The 22,498-nt window shown below is 46.6% G+C and overlaps 1 protein-coding gene and 1 pseudogene across 1 annotated transcript in view; both read right to left on the reverse strand.

The window, feature by feature from the left end:
* The window catches only part of LOC147627712 (Pseudouridine synthase family protein), a 104,450-nt gene that overhangs the window by 58,002 nt on the left and 23,950 nt on the right, over positions 1-22,498 (reverse strand). Inside the window, exons 2-3 of the mRNA XM_086814664.1 lie at positions 21,588-21,643; positions 21,409-21,491 (exon numbers count right to left, since the gene is read on the reverse strand). Coding sequence (XP_086670790.1) covers positions 21,409-21,491; positions 21,588-21,643 — 139 coding nt within the window. The remainder of the gene's footprint in view (positions 1-21,408; positions 21,492-21,587; positions 21,644-22,498) is intronic.
* Positions 9,939-11,284, reverse strand: LOC147627713 (uncharacterized; annotated as a pseudogene).

The raw sequence follows: 22,498 nt of genomic DNA on the forward strand, positions 1-22,498 counted from the left end.
CGACAGCTTATGTCTAGGACGAGTTTGTCCTAGATCTCAGGTAGCAGTTTCTATGCCCCATTACCTTGAGTAACTCAAAGATAAGTTCAAGGAGCATGTCAAAACGCGTAACCAATTCTACACTTTGCCAATAAGATTTCAAACTTATGTTGGCAATTGGGCATTTTTGACAAGAACAAGAAAGGGCAGTTCCTTTATGGCCTTGACATGCAAATCCAGTGGGAAGTACATATGTTTCTGCCAACCACCATCAACGATGCACTCTCGCTTGCGCAAGGTGTTGAAATGAAGCACAATGGCGGAAAGCTCGGGACTTCGCAACCTTCCACTCCCAAGGCACCCGCCTCGTGGGAAAAAGGCCTGAACCAGACGGGGTCTTCCCCATGACAGAGCACCGGAGCCTCTGGCTCCAAGAACTCGACCAATGCGCCCAAGCTTACTCTAGACCACAAAGCTCAGGCAAACAAGACCAGTGGGAAACTAGGTGTAGAAGATACAGCTCAATACAAGAAGGAGGCTAGGTGTTCTTTTGTCACACAAAAGGACACACTTCTAAGGATTGTTCAAAGAAGACTACCACTCCACAGAAGACCACCCTAGCCTCAACGGCTTCCCTGGTGAGCCTCGCTCCCACACAGACCCCAACGGCAATGCCTAGTTCTTCGGACCCCAATTCTTCAGTTGGTGCAATCAATAGCCGGGAGCCCGAAGGTAAGCAGAAGGGTGCCCAAGACCAGCAGTATGAGTGCAACAAATTGCTCAAGACCTTTGGCTACATAGGTGGCCAGAGAGTCGTCGTCTTGTTTGACAGTGGCAGCCACAGGATGTGGTCACGGAACAGACTGCTCAACGAGCCCGGTTCCTACTGACTTCGATAGACAAGAAGGTTCATGGTTTTAGCACCGGCATGACGATGACCATCAAGTTTGAAGCTCAAGCTGCCAAGTTAGTGATTCACGGCATAGAGTTGTGCGAGAATCTACGGTTGGCCCTCTTGTAGGACTCAAGAGCAGGAGCACACATAATCTTGGGAATTCAATGGTTTCACAAGTTCGAGCCAGACATTGATTCAGACAGGCACACTTTTCGGATTACCCGGAATGTGTCCACAGCCCGGCCGGTGACCATTAAGTGTGAGCCAGGAGTCCCGAACTTTCCTCTTAGAAGCCACTTGTAGGCTAAACGAGAAATTGGGAGAGACGCACAATGTGCGATGATTTATATCCAAACTGCCCAAACGGAGGTCCGTGCTTCAGAGAAGTACCAGGCTCTCCATGACAAGTTCCAGAAGATTTTTCTTCGAGACAATCTCCCTCCCCAATTCCCCCTGATCGAATGACCAAAAGATAGACCTCCTCCCAGGCTCAGATCCCTCGAGCAAGTTTCCATACCGCCTATCCATAGTTGCCAGGCGTTTCAGAAACGGCAGGTATGAAACGGGTTTCATACGTTTTGAAACGTTTCATAAAAGGTAAGAAACGGGTACAAAAAGGTTTCATACAAAATAGAAAAAACATGTATATTTTTAACTTGAAATATAGAAAAGAAAAAACTGTTGACATAACTTATTAGAGACCACATTGAATTCATTTCAATAAAAACAAAATACATGTAAGATATGATGATATCACAAATCACGTGGGTGATCACTGATGACTAAGCAGAAATCAAAAGGATCACCACGTGGGTGATGAGTCATGACTCAAAATCCAAGATCAAAATAAATAGCATGTCCAAAGTTCAAACTAAATAACATGTCCAAATAAAATGATACTGGCAGCAGCTGCTAGCTACTATCTGCATCTCATCTGCATCCTCATGCTCATCCTCATCTGCATCTTTTGCCTTTGCAGCCTCACTCTCAAGGTCACTGCTGGTAGCCGAGTCCTCAAATGCCTCATCCTCTAGAGGTGCAGGTGCACCACTAGTACTAGCCTCTCGAGAAGATCGTGTAGTGCGAGCCGGAGCCATGATCTCCTCATAGAGCATAGAATAGATGTCTCTCTCCTCCTGAGGAATGTCGGGAATCTCCTTGCACTTCATGATATCAATCTTATCTGGATTCACTTGGCGAGGCTCAATGGGATGACCCTTTTGTTCTAGCAATCAGAGATTGCAATGACAAAAGACAAGCCTCTCCAATTGTGCTGAGGAGAGTCTATTTCTCTTTTTCGTGTGAAAAAGAGCCCATGTACTCCAGTTTCTCTCACAAGGCCCTGAACTGCAATCCTGGGAGAGAACTCTCAATGCAATCCGTCTCTACATTGTACACAAAAAAAAAAAAAAAAAAAAAAAAAATGGATGATGAAAAAAAACGCGTTTCATACAGGACGAAACGTTTCGAAACGTTTCGTACGTTTCGAACCTGTATGAAACGCGTTTCTATGCAACTGTGCGCCTATCTAAGGCAATGGAATCAGAGGTGGACCGCTAACTCCAAGAACTGTTGCAGTATGGCTTCATACGCCCTAGTGTCTCGCCATTTGCAGCCCCTATCCTGTTTGTCAAGGAAAAAGATGGTTCTTCCCGATTGTGTGTCAATTATCGTGCACTCAATAAGCTGACTATCAAGAGTAAGTTCCTGATGCCTCGAATAGATTACATTCTCGAGAGGCTAAATGGAGCCAGGGTGTTCTCGAAACTGGATTTGAAGAGTGGATACCACCAAGTTAGGATTGTTGAGGGGATAACATTCTCGAGAGGCTAAATGGAACCAGGGTTTTCTCAAAACTGGATTTGAAGAGTTATACCACCAAGTTAGGATTGTTGAGGGTGTTAGGGGACTCACACACTCACACACAGCTAGGGTTCCTGCAGATGAGGGTTAGATGCAGCAAGAAAAAGCTCACATAGAAGAGAGAGAAAGAGAGCTAGACACAAAATGTGTGGTGATCACAAATGCAAGTCAACCCTTGCATGTGAGTCACATCCATACAATATAGAAGTACAAAAGTTATATGGATAGAGTGTCCTTTCACACTTGAAATCCAAGGGAAAAAACCACATGGAAAAAAGTGCCCTTGGTCAAGCCATGTTCACACGTAGCACTACTATAAATGAGCATATGCCTACAAATCCCCCCTTAGTGGAAGTGTGAACCTGTACAAGGTAGCAGATCAATCTCTGTATGGGAGTAAGCCCAAAGCTTTGCGGAAAGCTTCAAACTTCTCTCGAGGTAAAGCTTTTGTGAACAGATCTGCAACATTATCCTGTGTAGGGTAGTAAGATAAACTGATCTCCTCTACATGTAGCCTCTCTCTGACATAGTGATAATGAATCTCAATGTGCTTGGTACGTGCATGAAATATGGGACTTCGTGCCACGGCCATAGCACTCTAGCTATAAGTGAGAATGATGGTGGGTGTCTACTGACACTCACGAAGATCAACCAATAATCTCCTCAACCATACACGATCTATTGTAGCTGTGAAGACTACCCTATACTCAGCCTCGCAAGTGGATGTGGCAATAGTGGGTTGCTTTTTGCTTAACCAAGATATGCATGAACTGCCAAGAAAAAAACAATTTCCACTGGTGGATTGCCTGGTATCATAATCACCAGCCCAATCTGAATCACTATATGCATAAAGCTGCAAGCTGCCCCTCCTGGGATAGAACAAACCAAGATCCAGGGTACCCTGTAAACAAGAGAAAATGCGTTTGACTACTTACCAATGCTTTGAGCCTGGACTGTGCATGAATTTGCTCAACAAAGACCATAGTTGTCAGCTACGAAAAGTTTGATTCGGTACGATACGTTCAAATACGGTCTCGGAACGCACCACTAAATTTTGAAAATAAAAATACGGTGGAGGTACGGTCCATTAAAAATTACTTAAAAATATAAATATAGATGCAAAACTTAGAGAAGTTACAACTTACAACTTACCGAAAACATAAAAATTTAGAATGTTGCAACTTGCAAGTTGCATCGAAAATGAAAGTAGACAAATGTACATGTGACATGTCAAAGAGTCATGAATATATATGAAACCGGCCTGACGAGCGGTGAAACAAACACTCGCACATAGAACACTTCAACGCCATTGAGGACCTAGAAAAGGAAAACAAACAGGGGGAGCTAGAGTGCTCCTGCAAACAGTACACGGACACCAATTGGCCCCAAAACGCAGTGGCGCCCCTTGCGGTATTTCTTTAATTGATTTTAAGAGCTTTGATTACAATAAGGCTGGAAACTCAGCCGTCACACTAGAACCCCTGAAGCCTGCAAAGAACCTGCATCATGGCTTCTTGTCCACTCGGCATCCACAAACAAGTCCAGCCATTGTTCACATCGAAAGACTCTCTCACATTGAGTCTGCATACAGAAGCTTTCTCTCATGATCAGGGCTGCCACAACCATCCATAGCCTCTCACACTATGAACAGCATCACACCCTGACACATCCAGTGCTTCTGCATCACAACACAGACTCCCAAACTCTCTCTCAAAAGAGAACTCGCATCACAGCACAGCATACCATACAGTCGACACACATGTACCAACCCTCTCTACCTTCCAAGGGTACTATCCATCTCTGTCATGGATTCACTGTCCCCTGCCCAATCAGTAGCAAGGCTGTACCAAACATGTGTCCAGTCCTGTACCTTCTGCCTGCATGTGACCTATCTCCCGGAGAAACCCAAAAACATGTTTCCTCGAGAAACCTACGACCTGTTTCCACATGAAACCCTTAGGCTTGTTTCCCTTTGAAACTTCTGTCCTATTTCCATACAGAACCATTCATGGCACCATTCAACAACAGTGCCAACAACGGCATACATCTAGTTACCTGTTCCCTCATGAAACATCTGGAAACATAGAGATGCCCATAACTGTAGGTCCCTCTGTTCCTTTCTAGCAGGAAGAAAACAATCTACTCCATGAGCACGCAGCCATGCGAGCTTGCATCATTCCCATGCCAAGAAACATAACCAAGTGACCTATACTTGCAGCCGGAAACCCAAGTACATAGCTGAATTTGCAGTCAAACAAAAACAGCCCATAAACTGTGTCAAAACAGTCCCGGCTATGCACCTCCTTCTGCCCGCCTCCTTTCAAAAGAAAGAGAGAGAGAGAGAGAGAAAAACCTGTCTTGCACTTCCTAGAGCCGGCCTCCTTTCAAGAGAGATAGAGCGTGAGAATCTGTTGGTTGGGCGCTTCTTGCAGCCAGCCCACCAGCCTCTCTTCCAAGCCAGTAAAGCACATGTCTATGCTGCATCTGCCCGCCCAGACCTTCCTGCAGGCCTATCCACTTTTCAGCAGAGGGGGAGAGAGAGAGAGAGAGAGAGCAGTACTGGCTGTCCCCACGTGTACGCCCCTGTTTCTCCTGCAGTCCCCTCTTTCCAAGAGAGCCTCTCATGCCCTGTTCAGTCCAGCACCTCTGCAGTTGTGCGCTTCCTACAGCTGCCTGCAGCCCATCGCTTGCTTCCATGAGAGAGAGAAAGAAGCACGAGAAAACCTGCTCTCCGTCCAGCACAACCTGCAGTCCAGCCCGCCGGTTGTTCCCTGCAGACCTACGCAGCTTTTCACCAGGAGGAAGGAGAGACCTATACACGCAATCAACCGGCCTGCCATATCTTCTCCTCCATACAGCCAGCTTGCACGACTCCTCCCCAAAAGCAAGAGAGAGAGAAGAGAGTAGTGGGCCTCCAAAAGTGGAGTAGCCTCTATAAATTGCTTAGGGGCCTCCCAAGGTTTTAAAACCTTTAAAACTTTAATTTTTTGCCCACCAAAGGTTATAAAACCTTTTTAAATTAAAGTATCTTTGCCCCCTTCACACTTGGGGTTGTCCACACATGGGCTTCCTTTTTAACTCTAATCTGATGCCATTCACACTGTCCACCATGTCCCCGTGCACACCTGCATACTGTCCAGAGAAAAACACAGGGTCGTGACATACCCCCCTCTTGAAAAATGGCAAGCGTCCTCGATTGCACTCAATGGCATAGTAAAGCATCTTATGAGCAAAGACACCCCATATGGCAAAAACAATGGCCCTCCAATGCATCTGGATGATAAAACAATCATCCTGCACAATAGGTCACACTGTCACGTCAAAGTGACACACCACTCTTGCTTGTTCCTTCAGAACCTACAGCAAAAGTCTAAAACCAAATGGAAACACGTTAACTGTGTTAGCCAAAAACAAAACCATGCATCATTCTACATATGGCACACATATGCATGACACATATGCATTTGCAAACAATATGCTCCCCAAGATGCTCTACCTACTCAAAAGTAACAGTCTAAGGGCTGCTCGCAAGCCTTACGCCCATGGGCATCCCGCAGGACCCACGACTGATGGTACAACATGAGCATATGAAAGCACTCAATGCATCCAAACACTACATCCACGAAGTACTTCCCACATATGTCTCATGGCCATCCCGTAGGAGTCACACCCAGCGGTGCATCCATGAACATAATAAAGCACTTGATGTATCATACCAATATACATGCAGCACACAACACAATCCAGAGTATTTCCCAATGTATTCTCAATGGTACCAGGATCCAATGGCACCAGAATACAAAAATACCTCTACCTCAAAAAGTGAATGCATACATGCACAAACAGAGTTCGATCCATATATCCATGAACCAAACCAACTCTAGGACTCCTCGCAAGACTTATGCCCTCCATAGAGCTATCCATAGTTGCAGTTATAGTTCAAGGTGCGGCCGACTGTGAACCATACCCAACTTTACCATCTCATGTGTCTAGAACACAAGATCATAGAAGTCCCATAAGCAGATGTACTGTCAGTCTCAGTACCTTCGGGTGAATTCAAAGATGTCACCAAGCGACTCCTAGATAACAAATGAGCCTGTCTGTAACAAGGGAGCGGAGGTGCTACCCCCCTCTTGAGCATCAGGCAATGCTCTAGACCTATGCTCTGCTGAACCTGAATGAGCCGTAACAAAAGTCGACTCCAACTCAAAGGCATCAAGATAAAGCTACAAATCCTGAGGTGAATCTGCTAAGTCACCCTCCTCCATCCACTTCGCATCCATCAGTGAACCTCCTCCATCCAATTTGCATCCATCAGTGAACAGCACTTGAACTTCACAGGATAGCGACGGGAAACTTTACCCAGTACCTTTCTTTCCTTATGTGCCAGTATCTGCTCGGAAATAAGAACCTCGTCAAGTTCCTCCGCTTCCGTCTGAGCCTCATCTGATACATCCTCAGGCACCCAAAACCTGCTTGCACTCCACCCAAGTGGTAAGCACAAGTCCTCGATGAAGCATAGTAGATCACCACTGCTTAACATAGAAAGAAACTGTCTTCCGAACCCATAAAGCCTCTATGAAGATATGACTGGTGACAAACTGTCGAAAGCCATAGCCTTCAACGCATCTCCTGCACCATAACACTTCAACTGCTTCTTGTTCCTGGCCAACTACTTCTTGTCCTTGGTGTCTTTTCTCCTGAGCTTCATCTTTAGCTCTTGCTCTTCACCTCATATAGGCAAAGACACACAATCCTGCACTGTGTCCTGCACTTCCTTTTCACTTTCCTCATGTTGAAGCTTTTGATGTGACTCTCATGAGACAACCACGAGCTCGCCCCCTAAGGAAAGTTGGCAATTGTCCGGCAATGGAACCTTGAAACCGGCCTGACGGGCGGTGAAACAGACACTCGCACATAGAACACTTCAACGCCATTGAGGACCTAGAAAAGGAAAACAAACAGGGGGAGCTAGAGTGCTCCTGCAAACAGTACACGGACACCAATTGGCCCCAAAACGCAGTGGCGCCCCTTGCGGTATTTCTTTAATTAATTTTAAGAGCTTTGATTACAATAAGGCTGGAAACTCAGCCGTCACACTAGAACCCCTGAAGCCTGCAAAGAACCTGCATCATGGCTTCTTGTCCACTTGACATCCACAAACAAGTCCAGCCATTGTTCACATCGAAAGACTCTCTCACATTGAGTCTGCATACAGAAGCTTTCTCCCATGATCAGGGCTGCCACAACCATCCATAGCCTCTCACACTATGAACAGCATCACACCCTGACACATCCAGTGCTTCTGCATCACAACACAGACTCCCAAACTCTCTCTCAAAAGAGAACTCGCATCACAGCACAGCATACCATACAGTCGACACACCTGTACCAACCCTCTCTATCTTCCAAGGGTACTATCCATCTCTGTCATGGATTCACTGTCCCCTGCCCAATCAGTAGCAAGGCTGTACCAAACATGTGTCCAGTCCTGTACCTTCTGCCTGCATGTGACCTATCTCCTGGAGAAACCCCAAAACATGTTTCCTCGAGAAATCTACGACCTGTTTCCACATGAAACCCTTAGGCCTGTTTCCCTTTGAAACTTCTGTCCTGTTTCCATACAGAACCATTCATGGCACCATTCAACAACAATGCCAACAACGGCATACATCTAGTTACCTGTTCCCTCATGAAACATCTGGAAACATAGAGATGCCCATAACTCTAGGTCCCTCTGTTCCTTTCTAGCAGGAAGAAAACAATCTGCTCCATGAGCACGCAGCCATGCGAGCTTGCATCATTCCCATGCCAAGAAACATAACCAAGTGACCTGTACTTGCAGCCGGAAACCCAAGTACATAGCTGAATTTGCAGCCAAACAAAAACAGCCCATAAACTGTCCCAAAACAGTCCCGGCTATGCGCCTCCTTCTGCCCGCCTCCTTCCAAAAGAAAGAGAGAGAGAGAGAGAGAGAGAGAGAGAGAGAGAAACCTGTCTTGCACTTCCTAGAGCCGGCCTCCTTTCAAGAGAGAAAGAGCGTGAGAATCTGTTGGCTGGGCGCTTCTTGCAGCCAGCCCACCAGCCTCTCTTCCAAGCCAGTAAAGCACGTGTCTGTGCTGCATCTGCCCGCCCAGACCTTCCTGCAGGCCTATCCACTTTTCAGCAGAGGAAGAGAGAGAGAGAGAGAGAGAGAGCAGTACTGGCTGTCCCCACGTGTACGCCCCTGTTTCTCCTGCAGTCCCCTCTTTCCAAGAGAGCCTCTCATGCCCTGTTCAGTCCAGCACCTCTGCAGTTGTGCGCTTCCTACAGCTGCCTGCAGCCCATCGCTTGCTTCCATGAGAGAGAGAAAGAAGCACGAGAAAACCTGCTCTCCGTCCAGCACAACCTGCAGTCCAGCCCACCGGTTGTTCCCTGCAGACCTGCGTAGCTTTTCACCAGGAAGAAGGAGAGACCCATACACGCAATCAACCGGCCTGCCATATCTTCTCCTCCATACAACCAGCTTGCACGACTCCTCCCCAAAAGAAAGAGAGAGAGAAGAGAGTCGTGGGCCTCCAAAAGTGGAATAGCCTCTATAAATTGCTTAGGGGCCTCCCAAGGTTTTAAAACCTTTAAAACTTTTATTTTTTGCCCACCAAAGGTTATAAAACCTTTTTAAATTAAAGTGTCTTTGCCCCCTTCACACTTGGGGTTGTCCACACATGGGCTTCCTTTTTAACTCTAATTTGATGCCATTCACACTGTCCACCATGTCCCCGTGCACACCTGCATACTGTCCAGAAAAAAACACAGGGTCGTGACAATATATAAAGCCGCAAAAGTCAGCATGCCACAAAGCAAGTACAAAAATGCAAAAAGCCCATAGAGGACTATAGAGGCTAAAAGCCTATGTCACCATCTATGCCAGGACTCAAAGCTATCGCTAGGCTCTTCAATATCCTCACTAGAGGAGAACACCTAAGAGCTTCCACCAAAATCCCCATCGCTAAGAACGTTGCCCTCATCATTGCCTCATGATCATATTCGGCTTCCTAATATCACCATGAACTACCGAAGAAGACTCCGCAATGAAAGCATCCTCAACTCTAACCGTTGCGGGGATAGAGCTCTAACTCATTGAGCCATGTCTCACATAGGTAGCAACTGGACGATCAGAGCCAAAAGTAAGAATAGGCCAAACCTGTACTACACCTCTAGCTCAGCGGCCACGACGAGTGCGAGTGACTAGCTCTTTATAGAGCTCTGCATATATGGCCTCCTCCTCTGCATTACGCTCCTTGTGGACACTTTTAAGAGTGTCCACCATCAACTTGAATTCATCGACGTTTATCTACAAGTTTAATAATTGATTAGGGACTAAATAATAAAACATTGAAAGTTATATAAGTCTAACATGTTACATAACAATATACTTGTCTAGCTTGACTCATATCGTGTATTGCACGCATCATGCGCAAGTTATTGCGGCAATAGACCAACCGCTCTAACTGTCTCGCGCTCAATCGATTGTGTAACTTCGTGTATATAAGTAGGAACTCCAGTTCCTCTCACATGCACCCGAAGAGCAATCCTAATCCACAATAAAAATAAAGGATGTTCAAGATTCTAGTATCTACACATAATTTAGTAACTTGGTGCGAAGTGGTTAGCGGTTGCGGGGCCCCTTTGATCATTATAGTTGATGAGCTCCTGTAAGAACTGAAATTGCCCTTTCTCATCATCGAGTAATGCTTTCGGTAAGAAAGCATCCCTAGCTGAAAGCAAGTCTTGATCAGTGAAAAGTGAGAGTGCTTTGTAGGCAGGATGCAACAAAGCAGCAAGGCCATGGATAGACCTCTTCATCCACTTCCATCTTTTCTCCACGAGTGCCAAGATAGCATCACGTCGAGGAGTAGCCTCAAGGGGATCATTGTGAATTTTAAAATAAAGAAAGAAAATCTTATATGAGAAAAACGAAAGAACAAGTATTTAGATTCAACATTCTATTTTAGTTTATTTCTTGTTCTTGAATCTTACTTACCTTGTTAGCATATACTCTGGATCAAACTCATCGAGGATTGTGGTGTGGGTAATCTCAACAATGGCCTCTCTCATAAAGTGAGTGAGGAGCCCCATAGTAGCCCCCTCCATGTCTGTCATGCATAAAACCCTATACAAGGGAGTAGGGCGCGGACCTGGCGCCAAAACTCCTCTCCCAAGCATAGCCGTTGAATGGCTCTTGCCTCATCAACACGCAAAGGTATCTCACCTTGTATCCATTCTTGCAACTCCGGTGAAACCACTGTTACTTGGAGCTTAGGCATGACATCATAAAGGCGCTCTAGAAGAAGCCACATGTAGGCAAAGCGCGTCAAGGATGGCTTCTTCATCTCCAAGTCGCTGTGATGGCGGAAGATAGCAAGGGCCTTGACTTTTTGACTGAATAGGGTGACAATTTTTCACCCACTCTAACTTGGCTATGTCCTCCATAAGCAAGTCAAGGCAATGAGAGGCACAAGGAGTCCATACTATGGACTTAAACTCCTGCTCAAGCAAGCGACCCATCTTGCGGCAATTGGACGCATTGTCCGTAACCACTTGAACCACATTTTCGAGGCCAACCTAAAAGGATGATGGATGCATGAAAAAGAAAAACAAATAAGACTTGAAAGTTGCGTAAAAGGCAAAGGCTAAACTTTCAAGCTTCAAACTCAAAAATTAAAATTGTATCTCACGTCGATTATGGCTTGTCGAATGTAGCGATAGATGAAATTGCCCGAGGTTTTCTTCCCCGCCTTTCCAGCATCCACAACCCGCAAGAAGTTCCAAGAGGGCAAGATACTAGAATGTTGAGGATGCCCCTCTTCTTTCTATCAGTCCATCCGTCGGAGAGAATGGAACACCCATACTTCACCCATCCTGCTCGGACGGGCTCGAGAGTCTTGTTGACTCTCTCCTTTTCTTCATCAAGTGCCTTCGTGTGCATGTCATTGTAGGTGATACCATGCCAAGGGCCATGGCATGGTCCTACTTCGGCAATGGCCCTCACCATCCTTTGCCATTGAGAAGTTTTAAGACACGAAATGTGAGATTGCACTCAATGACCTTGCGTGCAATCTCCACATTTGCGTCTTGTTGCTTTGCTCGAACCCAAGAGAGAGGCCACATTTTCTCCAATGGAGCCTCCAAGAGTGGCTTGCCTCTTGTGTGAAACCTCAAACTCACGTGGTCTCTTTGATGAGGGGTTGGAGTTGGTGAAGGGGATGAAGGATGCGGAGAAGGATGAGGAGGATGTATCCCCTGCCGGCGGGATGACTTCATCTTGAGCGGCGGCAACGGCGGGGGCGTGGGTGCGGGGGGGGGGGGGGGGGGGGGACTCTTCCACTATCACGTGCTTGTGCCAAGCAAGGAGTACTTCTTCACAATGCTATCGGAAATGTCCTGAGGGATCATCTTGCAGGGTGCAATTTGCCACCTCCATGTTGGAGAGAGGTGCAAGAAGCCTAGTGGCACTACTAGTGTAGGCCTTGCCACAATACTTGCAAGTCCACTTCCATGCCCCCGGCTTCACCTCGTTCTTCTCATGGGTAATGCCATGCAAAGTAAAGGCTTCATGCTTTTCTCTCATGGCGGAAGAGGAGAGAAGGGTCCCGGGAGAAGGAAAGGGAGAGGGAGGGAGAGGCTTCAGAAAGAGGGAGAGAGGGAGAGGGAGGGAGAGGCTTGAGGAAGACTCAAGAGGGAGAGGCTTGAAAGTTGAGGAAGAGGGAGAGGCTTGAGCCTTGAGGAAGAGGAAGAGATCCTAGAGGGGACTCAAGGGAGAGGATGGACTTGAGCAATGAGCACTTGTGAGGGGAGGGTTGAGCAATGAGCACTTGTGAGGATGGGGTTGGGGGAGGGCCTATTATATAGATAATAGGGAGAGGCTCAAGGCTCAAGCAAAGGCAAGTTGGCAACCAAAGGACCAAGCCTCCAAGGCAAGCAAGAAAAAGCTAAGCAATAAACAGCCCCAAAAAACGCCCAACAAACGGCTCTCCAAATGGCCAAAAAAAAAAAACGGCGAACAAAACGGTCGCCTAAGATCCGTATCAAACCGCTAGCGCACCGTCCGTTTCAAACCGTACCGAACCGTCTGTATCGAACCTGGGGAGCGGTGCGCGAACCGGGTGCAACTATGACAGACACCCCAAAAGATATGTCACGCCTCATGTTACACAAGTAAATGAGGCATCCCATTGCCTAGCTGTAAATGCCAGCCTCAAAAGGCTCTCCAATATCATGCATAGTAAGCCGTACACCTGGTTCTACTGGCGTAGAAATTGGCTTACATTCATCCATGTGAAACCTTTTTAGCAAACTTTTTATGTACTTAGTTTGTTGCATAGCAATGCCATCATCTCTATGCATAAATTGTATGCCGAGATAGTAATGCAAGTCAACCCTTGCATGTGAGTCACATCCATATAATATAGAAGTACAAAAGTTATATGGATAGAGTATCCTTTCACACTTGATATCCAAGGGAAAAAACCACTTGGGAAAAAGTGCCCTTGGTTAAGCCCTGTTCACACGTAGCACTACTATAAGTGAGCATATGTCTACAGAGGGGGACATCCCCAAGACAGCCTTCCGTACGGAATGGACCTACTATGAATTTCTGGTCATGCCTTTTGGCTTGACCAACGCCCCAACCACATTCAACCGTATGATGATGTTGATATTCAAGGACTTGATTGAAAAGTATGTGCTCATATTTTTGGACGACATACTGGTATTTTCAGCTACGATTGAGCAATATGACATTGATGTGGAGAAAGTCTTAAAGTTGTTGGAAAGCAACGAGCTCTATGTCAATGAGAAGAAGTCGGAATTTCATCTGTGTTGAGGTTCACTACCTTGGATATATAATCAGTGCCAAAGGCATCCGACTTAATCCGGCCAAGGTGACCGAGATAGTCAATTGGGAGATACCACAGACAGCATACGACATCCGATCGTTTGTGGGCATATGCCAAGCATATTCCACCCACAGAGAGAAATCCTCTAACCTCTTAGCGGATCTCACCGATCTACTTAAGGGTGTCAAGACCAGAAGACAGCGCCCGAATGACTCCACGAGCTTGGAGGCATTCAGGAACCTCAAGGTGGCTTTGTCAAAAGCTCCTTTTCTAGCGCTTGTCTCATGCGACAAGCCGTTCCAGGTAATCACCGTTGCGAGTAACATCACTTTGATTCAGAACACTAGACTCGACCTTGTTGGTAAGGGACTAGATGCATAGTAGCAGTGGAACCCCATTTCCCCACATGGGGAACGGTGGAGCGCGTTTTCCTATGGCCAGCATAAAGGGAACGAGGGAAACGCGGCTCGAGAACAATAGGAGGCAGAACGGCCATGGAACGCAAGTGGAACAGCCATGGAACACAAGTCGGAACGGTGGACTGCCATTCCCCCACGTGGCAACGATGACATGTATTTATTTATTTTTTTAGCGAAAAGGTACTATACCTGCCCATCGCCAGTCGTCCGTCACGTTTCCATATCGCACGTCCGTACTGTTGTCGCCTTTCGCCCGCCTACCCATACTGCTGTCACCTGTGTACCAGCCAGCCAGTCTAGCCCAGCTACTGCAGCCAGTCGCCCCAGCCCCCAACCCTTGCCCGTGCCACGTGTACACTACTACTACACTGTACCTGGTACCAGCCTCCAACGGTGCAACCTGCCTGTGCTGTTCACAACTTCACATTGGACAGAGTGATCAAGTTCAACAGTACAGTGACAACTTACAACTGTACAAGGCAAGGCAGCAAGCTTTTCTCTCTCTTCTCTCTCTCTCTTTCTCTGTTTGAACTTTTGGTCTTTTAAAAATTACATATGTCAGAGTTTGGACTCTACATAGTCTGCAACAAATAGCAAAATTTAAAACTCCTTATTCTCTCTTGACTCTCGAGTCTCTCCCCATTATACAGTAGACAAAAAAAGGACTCATTTCTCTATAATGGTTAACTTTGAAAGTCTATTCAACTTGTTGCCCAAATTTGCAGAAATCATGGCTTACTCGGGTTCAAAGCGATCGGCTTCGAATGCTACTTGGTGGGACGAGGTTGAAAGGCTAGAACGGTATTCATCGAAGGGAGGTGCAACACGATGGAAATGCAAGCAATGTAACAAAGAGACATCAGGAGGAGCAAACCGTGTGAGAGCACATCTATGCCATGTAAACAATGAAAAAGCACAAGTGAACAAATGCCCAGGGACAACACCTGAAATGCATAGAGAGCTTTTGGCAAAGTACCCAAGTGAAGAGGAGAAAGCATGTGCACGAAAGAAACCAGCAATTGATGCATCTTACTTCAGTAGACATGGGGAAGATGTACACTTGGGAGATGGAAAGCAGTATGGAGGACTTGGGAGCTTTGCATTTTCCCAAGATTTGCAGCCTATGGGTGCAAGCTTCGGCAAGCAGCAAACCTTGGGAGCAGCTTGGGATCCCCGCAAGAAAGAGAGGGTAGATGCAACTGTTGCAAGGTTCTTTTATTGATCATGTAGCATTCAATATTGCCAGGTCTCCATATTTCATTGAAATGGTCCAGGAGATTGCACAGTATGGCCCAACATACAAGCCTCCTTCGTATGAGACACTACGCACCACCTTGTTGCAAAAGGAGAAAGGTGCAATTGAATGTGCTTTAGAGTCTATGCATGAAAGTTGGGCAAAGAATGGTGTGTCACTTATTGCAGATGGCTGGAGTGACACTCGAAAAAGGTCCATTCATGGCATGGTTGCTTATTCTCGAGGAAGAATGCAATTCATTTCGTCACATACTGAAGAATGTTGGCACCTTGCCATGGGTTGATCCACACATTCAAAAAGGCAAGGAGATAATAAGCTTCATTCAAAACCATCAGTTTATTTTGGATGAATTCCACAAGAGATCGCTCGAGAAGAATCTCTGGAAGTACTCAAAGACACGCTTTGGTTATAACTTTCTCAAGAGGTTATCCAAAGTGCACTTGCCTTTGAAGCAGTTGGTTGTATGCAATGAGTGGATGGGATGGGCTCTTTCTCGGTCAAGAGCCGGCATAGAGGTTGCAAGAACCATACAAGACTTCACATTTTGGGATGAAGTCAACACTATCAATGCTGTGATGAAACCGATCATACGCTTGATGCGCATTGCAGATGGACGAGAGCCATGCATTGGCAAGGTTTATGAGGGGGCTGACCGAATGATCGAGAAAATAGGAAAAATGGACTTGTGTGATGAGAAATATGTAGAGGTTCGAGAATTATGTGAAGCACAATGGAATGGTTATCATTCTCCTATGCATGCTGCTGCGTATGTCTTGGATCCCGAGTTCCAAGGATGTGGACAAGAGGCCGATGATGAGGTGATGGATGGTTGGGAGACAGTGCTTTCTAGGCAGGTTCGTGATGCAGATAAAACGAAGGTTGGTAAAAGACCAACTTGGATTTTATCACAGAAGCAGCAAGTTGGGAAGGTTTGGATCGGTTGATGCACAGAGAGACCGGTTTAAGATAAGGGCTGCTTTATGGTGGGAGGATTATGGGACTCGTATACCAGAGCTTCAATCATTGGCAATAAGGATCTTGTCAAAAGATGCAAGCTCCTCTCCGATTGAGCACCTATGGAGTGTGTTTGGTCATGTTGCATCCAAGAAGAGGAACAAATTTGGGACAAAACAAGTCAATGACTTGATTTTTGTAAGTGCTAATTTGCGCTTGCTTGGTGATATGGCTTCTCCCAAACCAAAGAAGTTTATATTACTTGATGAGGAGTCCTCGGATGATGAGGAGACACATGGACTTGCAAATCCTAGTCACAATGGGGTTGAAGATTTGGATGCTAAAGATGTTGGTCTTGTGATGATATGGCTTTCTTGGATGACATAGATGATCGTCTCCTTGATGGCATCACTGGCAGTAGCCATGCATGATATCTCCTTACTATTTGCATGTCACCTTAAGGCTTGGACTCTGGACTTGGGTTGTTTCTTTTATCTAGGCCGTGGGCCACATTTTGTGCCTTTTGTCACTTATGTCATGTATGATGTGGGCTAATTTATTTTGACTTGTGAGATCTGTTCATTGTTAGTATCTAGCCATGCAAATTGTATGGTGCACTAGACTTTAGTGTGTCTCTGATTTGGTTATATAAATGAGCGTTGTATGTTAAGATTTATTGTCATTTCTAGGAATTATCTAGGTCGTTCCCCGTTTCCATTCCCCCTTTTTTCCGTTTCTGTTCCCCGGGTGGTACTTTCGTTCCGTTCTCGTTCCCATTCCGTTGCTACTATGACTGGACTATGCACAACGTGTTCCATGTCAATTGGCTGAAACCATATGCAGGTCCAATCCCTTTAGAAATTAAAGACGAAATGGAACCAGACATAGTTGATGAAGGTGAAGTGATGGTTCCCAAACAAATCCTTTTGCACCGCTTCAAGCACGGCTCCAACCCCTCACGAAGTTTCAAGACCAAGGGACTCACGAAGCGGTTTGGCTTGACAAAAGAATTCTTCAAATACTATTCAGCTTTATTGACGGACTATCTCAAGGCTTTGCAACTTCCGTCAATTAAGCAAAAGGGGATGTCACGAGCATCTTGCACTTGGATGCCATGTGGACATATCTGAACAAAAGGTGTAGGACCTATAGTGGAAACTAGTCCCATGTGAGCCCTAGTTCGGGACGAGTCAGCCAGGGTTCCACTCTAAGCGTCCAAGGTCATGTGTACAAGTCCCGTATGGAATGATATCTATTTTGAGTGTTGGGTTTGTAGCTGAACACTAGGCATCTGTAGGTTGCATGTAGAAGGAGGCCAACCGTTAGGGCTACCCCAGAGAAGGGATGGAATCCCTTGCATTGGGCATGGGGTAGGCCTTAGGCCACTCCAGGGGGTAACAAGGCCCATGGCTTTGCCTACCAGCCCATTGAAGGGCTGGGCAGGCTGTCGGCCAGCCCATGGGGCTTGCCCAATCAGCCGACAGGCCCTAGAGGCCAGCCCAGCCAGCCAGCCAGGGCATAGAAGCTGCCCACCAGCCTGCGCAAGACTCGACAGCAGCCAGGACAACGCACAGGGCAGCCAGCCAACAGCACAGTGTGAAAGCGCCGATTTAAAGGTATTAAATGACATGAGACCTGGTTGTGGAGATTAATAAACAGGCCAACCCCTGTTTGGGCCAGCCGACCAGCATAGTTAGGGGCCATAAATAGCCAAGTTTGGATTGCATTCATTTATCTCATAATTCACAAAGGGCTGCTGAATTCCAAGGGCCAGGACAGCCAAGGGGAGCTCTCAGCCAAGGTGAAGAGTGCAAGTCAAGAACCAGATTTTTATTTGCAGAATTTGCATCATTCTGATAAAGCAATTACACCATTCGTGGTGGGGAGCCTACAGAGGGTATTCGGGACCCAATACTTATTACTGTGTCCGACGACTCCTCTCTCTCTCTCTCTCTCTCTCTCTCTCCAATACCTATTACAGGCGAGCCGACAGATGAGGATCCTCACACGCCGTAAGAGGCGTGCATATGAGGAGGCACAATACTGGGATATATACCACCTACTCGAGCAAAGATGCAGCCACTGCATGGCGCAGGATGAGAGAGCCTCGCCCTCGTACCCCGATTGAGGATCCACACACATGGCACACATATGCAAAGAGCCTCTACCATATCCCTCAGCAGCCGCCCATACCACAGCCACAGGAATCCCGCCCTACCACCTCTACTTTCTTTACCACCTCGATGGTAGAGATAGCTATCCGCCGGTTACAGCATGGGAGATCGGCTGACCACACATGTATACAGAGTGAGCATCTTATTTATGCAGCTGACACACTGGAACCCTTTGTTGCTCACCTCTTTAATAGGGCACTAGTGGAGGGCCTACCAGCTGAGTGGACTATGCACACCATCGTGCCTCTCCACAAAGCGGGAGACATGCTAGACCCAGCAACTACAGGACTATCATGATTGGTCATACATTGGCCAAACTTTATGGCGCAGTGCTCGAGGCAGAGTTGAGCTCATATGCAGAGAACGAGGGACTGCGAGCACCAGGGCAGGCTGGATTCCGACAAGCTTTCTCCACTATTCACCATATATTCACTCTGAGACGTCTGATTGACCAGGCTAGGGCATGGGAGAAGAGATTATTCTGTTGCTTTGTGGATTTCCGCAAAGCATTTGACACAGTGCCACGAGAGAGACTCTTCCAGCGCCTACAGTTATTGGGGATCCCATCAGAGATGGTTTGGGGCATCTATGCTTTATATGAGCAGGTCTTCGGGCGCATACGATGCCCCGGGGGGCTATCTGATGTTATTGCTAGCACCATAGGTGTGAAGCAAGGATGCCCACTCTCTCCTACACTATTTTGGGCTATACGTCGATGAGGTGGCTGACTTCATTGGTCACGGTGGTGGGGACAGGGTAGACATCTCAGGTACCACAATCCACATTATGCTATATGCAGATGATATTATTCTGGTCTCTGAGTCGTGGATGGGACTACAGTACCATCTCCATGCACTCGATGACTTCTGCACACAGAGGGGGCTTACAGTGAACCTTGGGAAAACCAAGGCCATGATTTTCCACACCTCAGGGCCGGTTCGACGATAGGCCATCTTCACACTAGCAGGAGGACAGGTAGAGGCGGTAGACTCATATGTGTACCTGGGGATTACATTTACGACTCCATCAGGAAGATTTACTATGGCACAGGCAGCCAGGGATAGACTCACACAAGGGTATGCAGCTCTGGCCATGCTAGAGAGACAGTGTCACCAGACACGCTTCCAGGAGCCCCGCACGAAGGGGTGGTTGTTTGACACACTAGTCAACCCTGCTTTGATGAATGCTGCAGCAGTATGGGCACCTGGGCTCACCACCTCCACATGGTCTCAGATAGACAAGCCTCAGATTCTCATGCTCTCACGGATGATCCTCAATAAACCCTCCGTCCCACATGACATTGTCCGAACGGAGTTTGCTGCACCTCCTATGCTAGTAGAGGCCCTCTTCCAGACGATCTGCTTCATGCAGAGGATCAGAGATATGCCATCAGATCCACTCTCACATAGAGCTTTTGAGGCATCCAGGCAGCTCGCAGAGAGTGGAGATAGGAGATCATGGTATTCACAGATGATACAGTGGCTCACTCAGCATGGTCTTGACATAGATCACCTGCCACCTTTCCAGTATGATATACATGCACCACACATCCAGCTCTCTCACAATGAGAGAAACAAAGTCCTTCGGCAGGATTTATGGCAGCGATACACTCAAGAGACTTGGATTACACCCAGTCAGCCTCTACCGCCAAAGATGCTATACTACAGAGATCAGTTTATGCGTATCTCAGTGGATGGATTCATACAGAGACCTAGATACATGGATGTGTACATGCCTCACAGTGCCCGAGTGGTGATTGGCCAGCTCAGAGTGTCATCACACCAGCTTGAGATTGAGGCAAGTAGGGCAACACGGATCCCTAGAGCAAAGAGGATATGCAGACTATGCCAAGAGGAGGTTGAGAGTGAGGAACATTATGTCTGTAGATGCAGAGCATATAGTGTCATTAGAGAGAGATACACCACCATCTTCAGTGGACATCCCTCACTTTGCCAGATCATGGAGTCCGCAGACCAGCGCAGATTTGGCCAGCTCTTGCTAGAGACACAGCGCCACAGAGAGACACTACTACGGACCCATACCACAAGGAGAGGTGGGCAACAGCTCCAGCTCACTGATTTCTTCCAGAGATCTATCCCAGTGCCTACCCTGACACGGGAGGGGGTTACACTTCAGCGCGTTGTGGACCTCCGAGCCAGACGGAGACCGAGAGCACCAGGCTACCAGACTCCCAGACTACATCAGAGGGAGATCACAGAGATACGGGCTCGACATCAGCACCATATCCAGGAGCGGCTAGCTCAATTACACTCACACCCGGAGATCATGCTCCAAGGTATTTTTGCCTCGCCATCGCCTATGTATCACATATTACACCCCCATTATGGTACTGGTTGGAGCTAGAGAGATCTGCATTGCATTCTTGTATACCCTGCGCATATAGGTTGCATACTGAGCCTCTAGCAGTAGTGCTCCATCCATCACACCCCCCCACTAGCTCAGTACTTTCATAGTTTATTTCATGTTCATTTTGTCCTTTTTTTTTCTGGACATCCAGAAGACATTGACAGTTGTACATTGATTTGACTCATAGGTCGAGTTCGGCCTCTAGTAGACGTTAATACATATTTCTTTCTTTCTTTCTTTCTTTCTCTCTCGAATTGAGGTTTTGATACAGCTATACACCCATGCATCAGTGTATTAGCTTCTTCATTTGGCACGAGATCTCTGAGTTGGATTAAGATATGTACATCATAAGTCCCTTACAGAAGTATAAGGGCATGCATGAATGCTGTGTGTATGAGAGGATGTGCATGTAAGGCAGGGGAGGTGGAAGGAGGGGACGCATGAGATTACTGTTTGCAAGTTGGACTATGTACTCTTTTTAGCTGTGTGAATTCCACTTATGAAAAGGATAAAACAGTTAATGAGAAGAAAACGAGGAATTGCATGTTAATAAATGCCAAAGCAATACCACTATATGATTTGAAAAACCAAAGAAATAACTCCAACTACCTAAAGCCCTTCTCACCTGTCAGCCAATTTTGTTGCGGGGCCCACACACACCACCAAAAGGCCAGTAGCCATGGGATCAAGAGTGCCTGCATGCCCCACCTGCATAGAGCATGTTATTACAGATAATACTCGTATCAGTGAGGTTGTATCACATGGTAACAAAAATATGACTGCATTAAAAAGACTGTTAGTTACCTTCTTCACTCTTACAAGTCTTCGAACCCTCTCACACACAGAAAAGGATGTCCATCCTACCAACAAAGCATCCCCATTATCAATCTTCTTTCAAAAAACAAGCAGTAAGGTTGTGCTTTGAAATATTTTAGTCAGTTTTTTGCAGGTTTCACCTCAATTCATGTGTATGGAATGCTGAAAAGGGTGGCTCACACAATTTCAAAAAGACTATTGCACCTAGGGTCCGGGGCACATAGCAGGCCTGGTCTAGGGCTGCCAATGGGCTTTGAATAAGCCCTAAAACAGGAATTTTCATGTTTATCCTCAGATTTGCCTAACTGTGCTGTCCAAAGCATGCCCCGTCTGTCCATGCATTGCTCCAGCTGCTCCCAGCATGTCACTCTTATAGGCCTTTACCTCCCAGAACCAAAATCTCCCATCACATGTGTGCGCCTAGCCCTAGTTACCAAGGTCACTCTGGCCTATGTCCCTTTTGCCAAATAAAGCTGATAAATGGCCAACATTCATATCACCTCTCACAGCTCCCCAGTAGTATGGTACATTCATCCATGCTGGGGATGATATGACAGCTTTATACTGTTCAGCATTACCCAAAAATCCAGGAAATCTTCAATGCCTTTGCTCTCCTCTTCTCCGTCTCTCTATATTACACAATCAAGCTCAACTAGGTCACCAAAAAACCAACTATATTAACAACGAGCATTTGAAGCTCAACAAGTAGCTTGGAACATTCAACGTCAAGAATCCAACAAGCAGAATCCAAGAAGCAACCCAAGCCCTTGTCTCCACACGATGGCACAATAGCACCTCAGAACCAGACTCAGTTTACATGTTGCACACATCACAACTTGGATGCATGTGCCCCCACTATTGAGAACTGGGGTATAAGTAGGTGTTCACACCTGTCTGTG

This window comes from Cibotium barometz, chromosome 20 (genome assembly GCF_041138505.1).
Source record: "Cibotium barometz isolate CiBa-2024 chromosome 20, ASM4113850v1, whole genome shotgun sequence".
Classification (NCBI taxonomy): domain Eukaryota; kingdom Viridiplantae; phylum Streptophyta; class Polypodiopsida; order Cyatheales; family Cibotiaceae; genus Cibotium; species Cibotium barometz.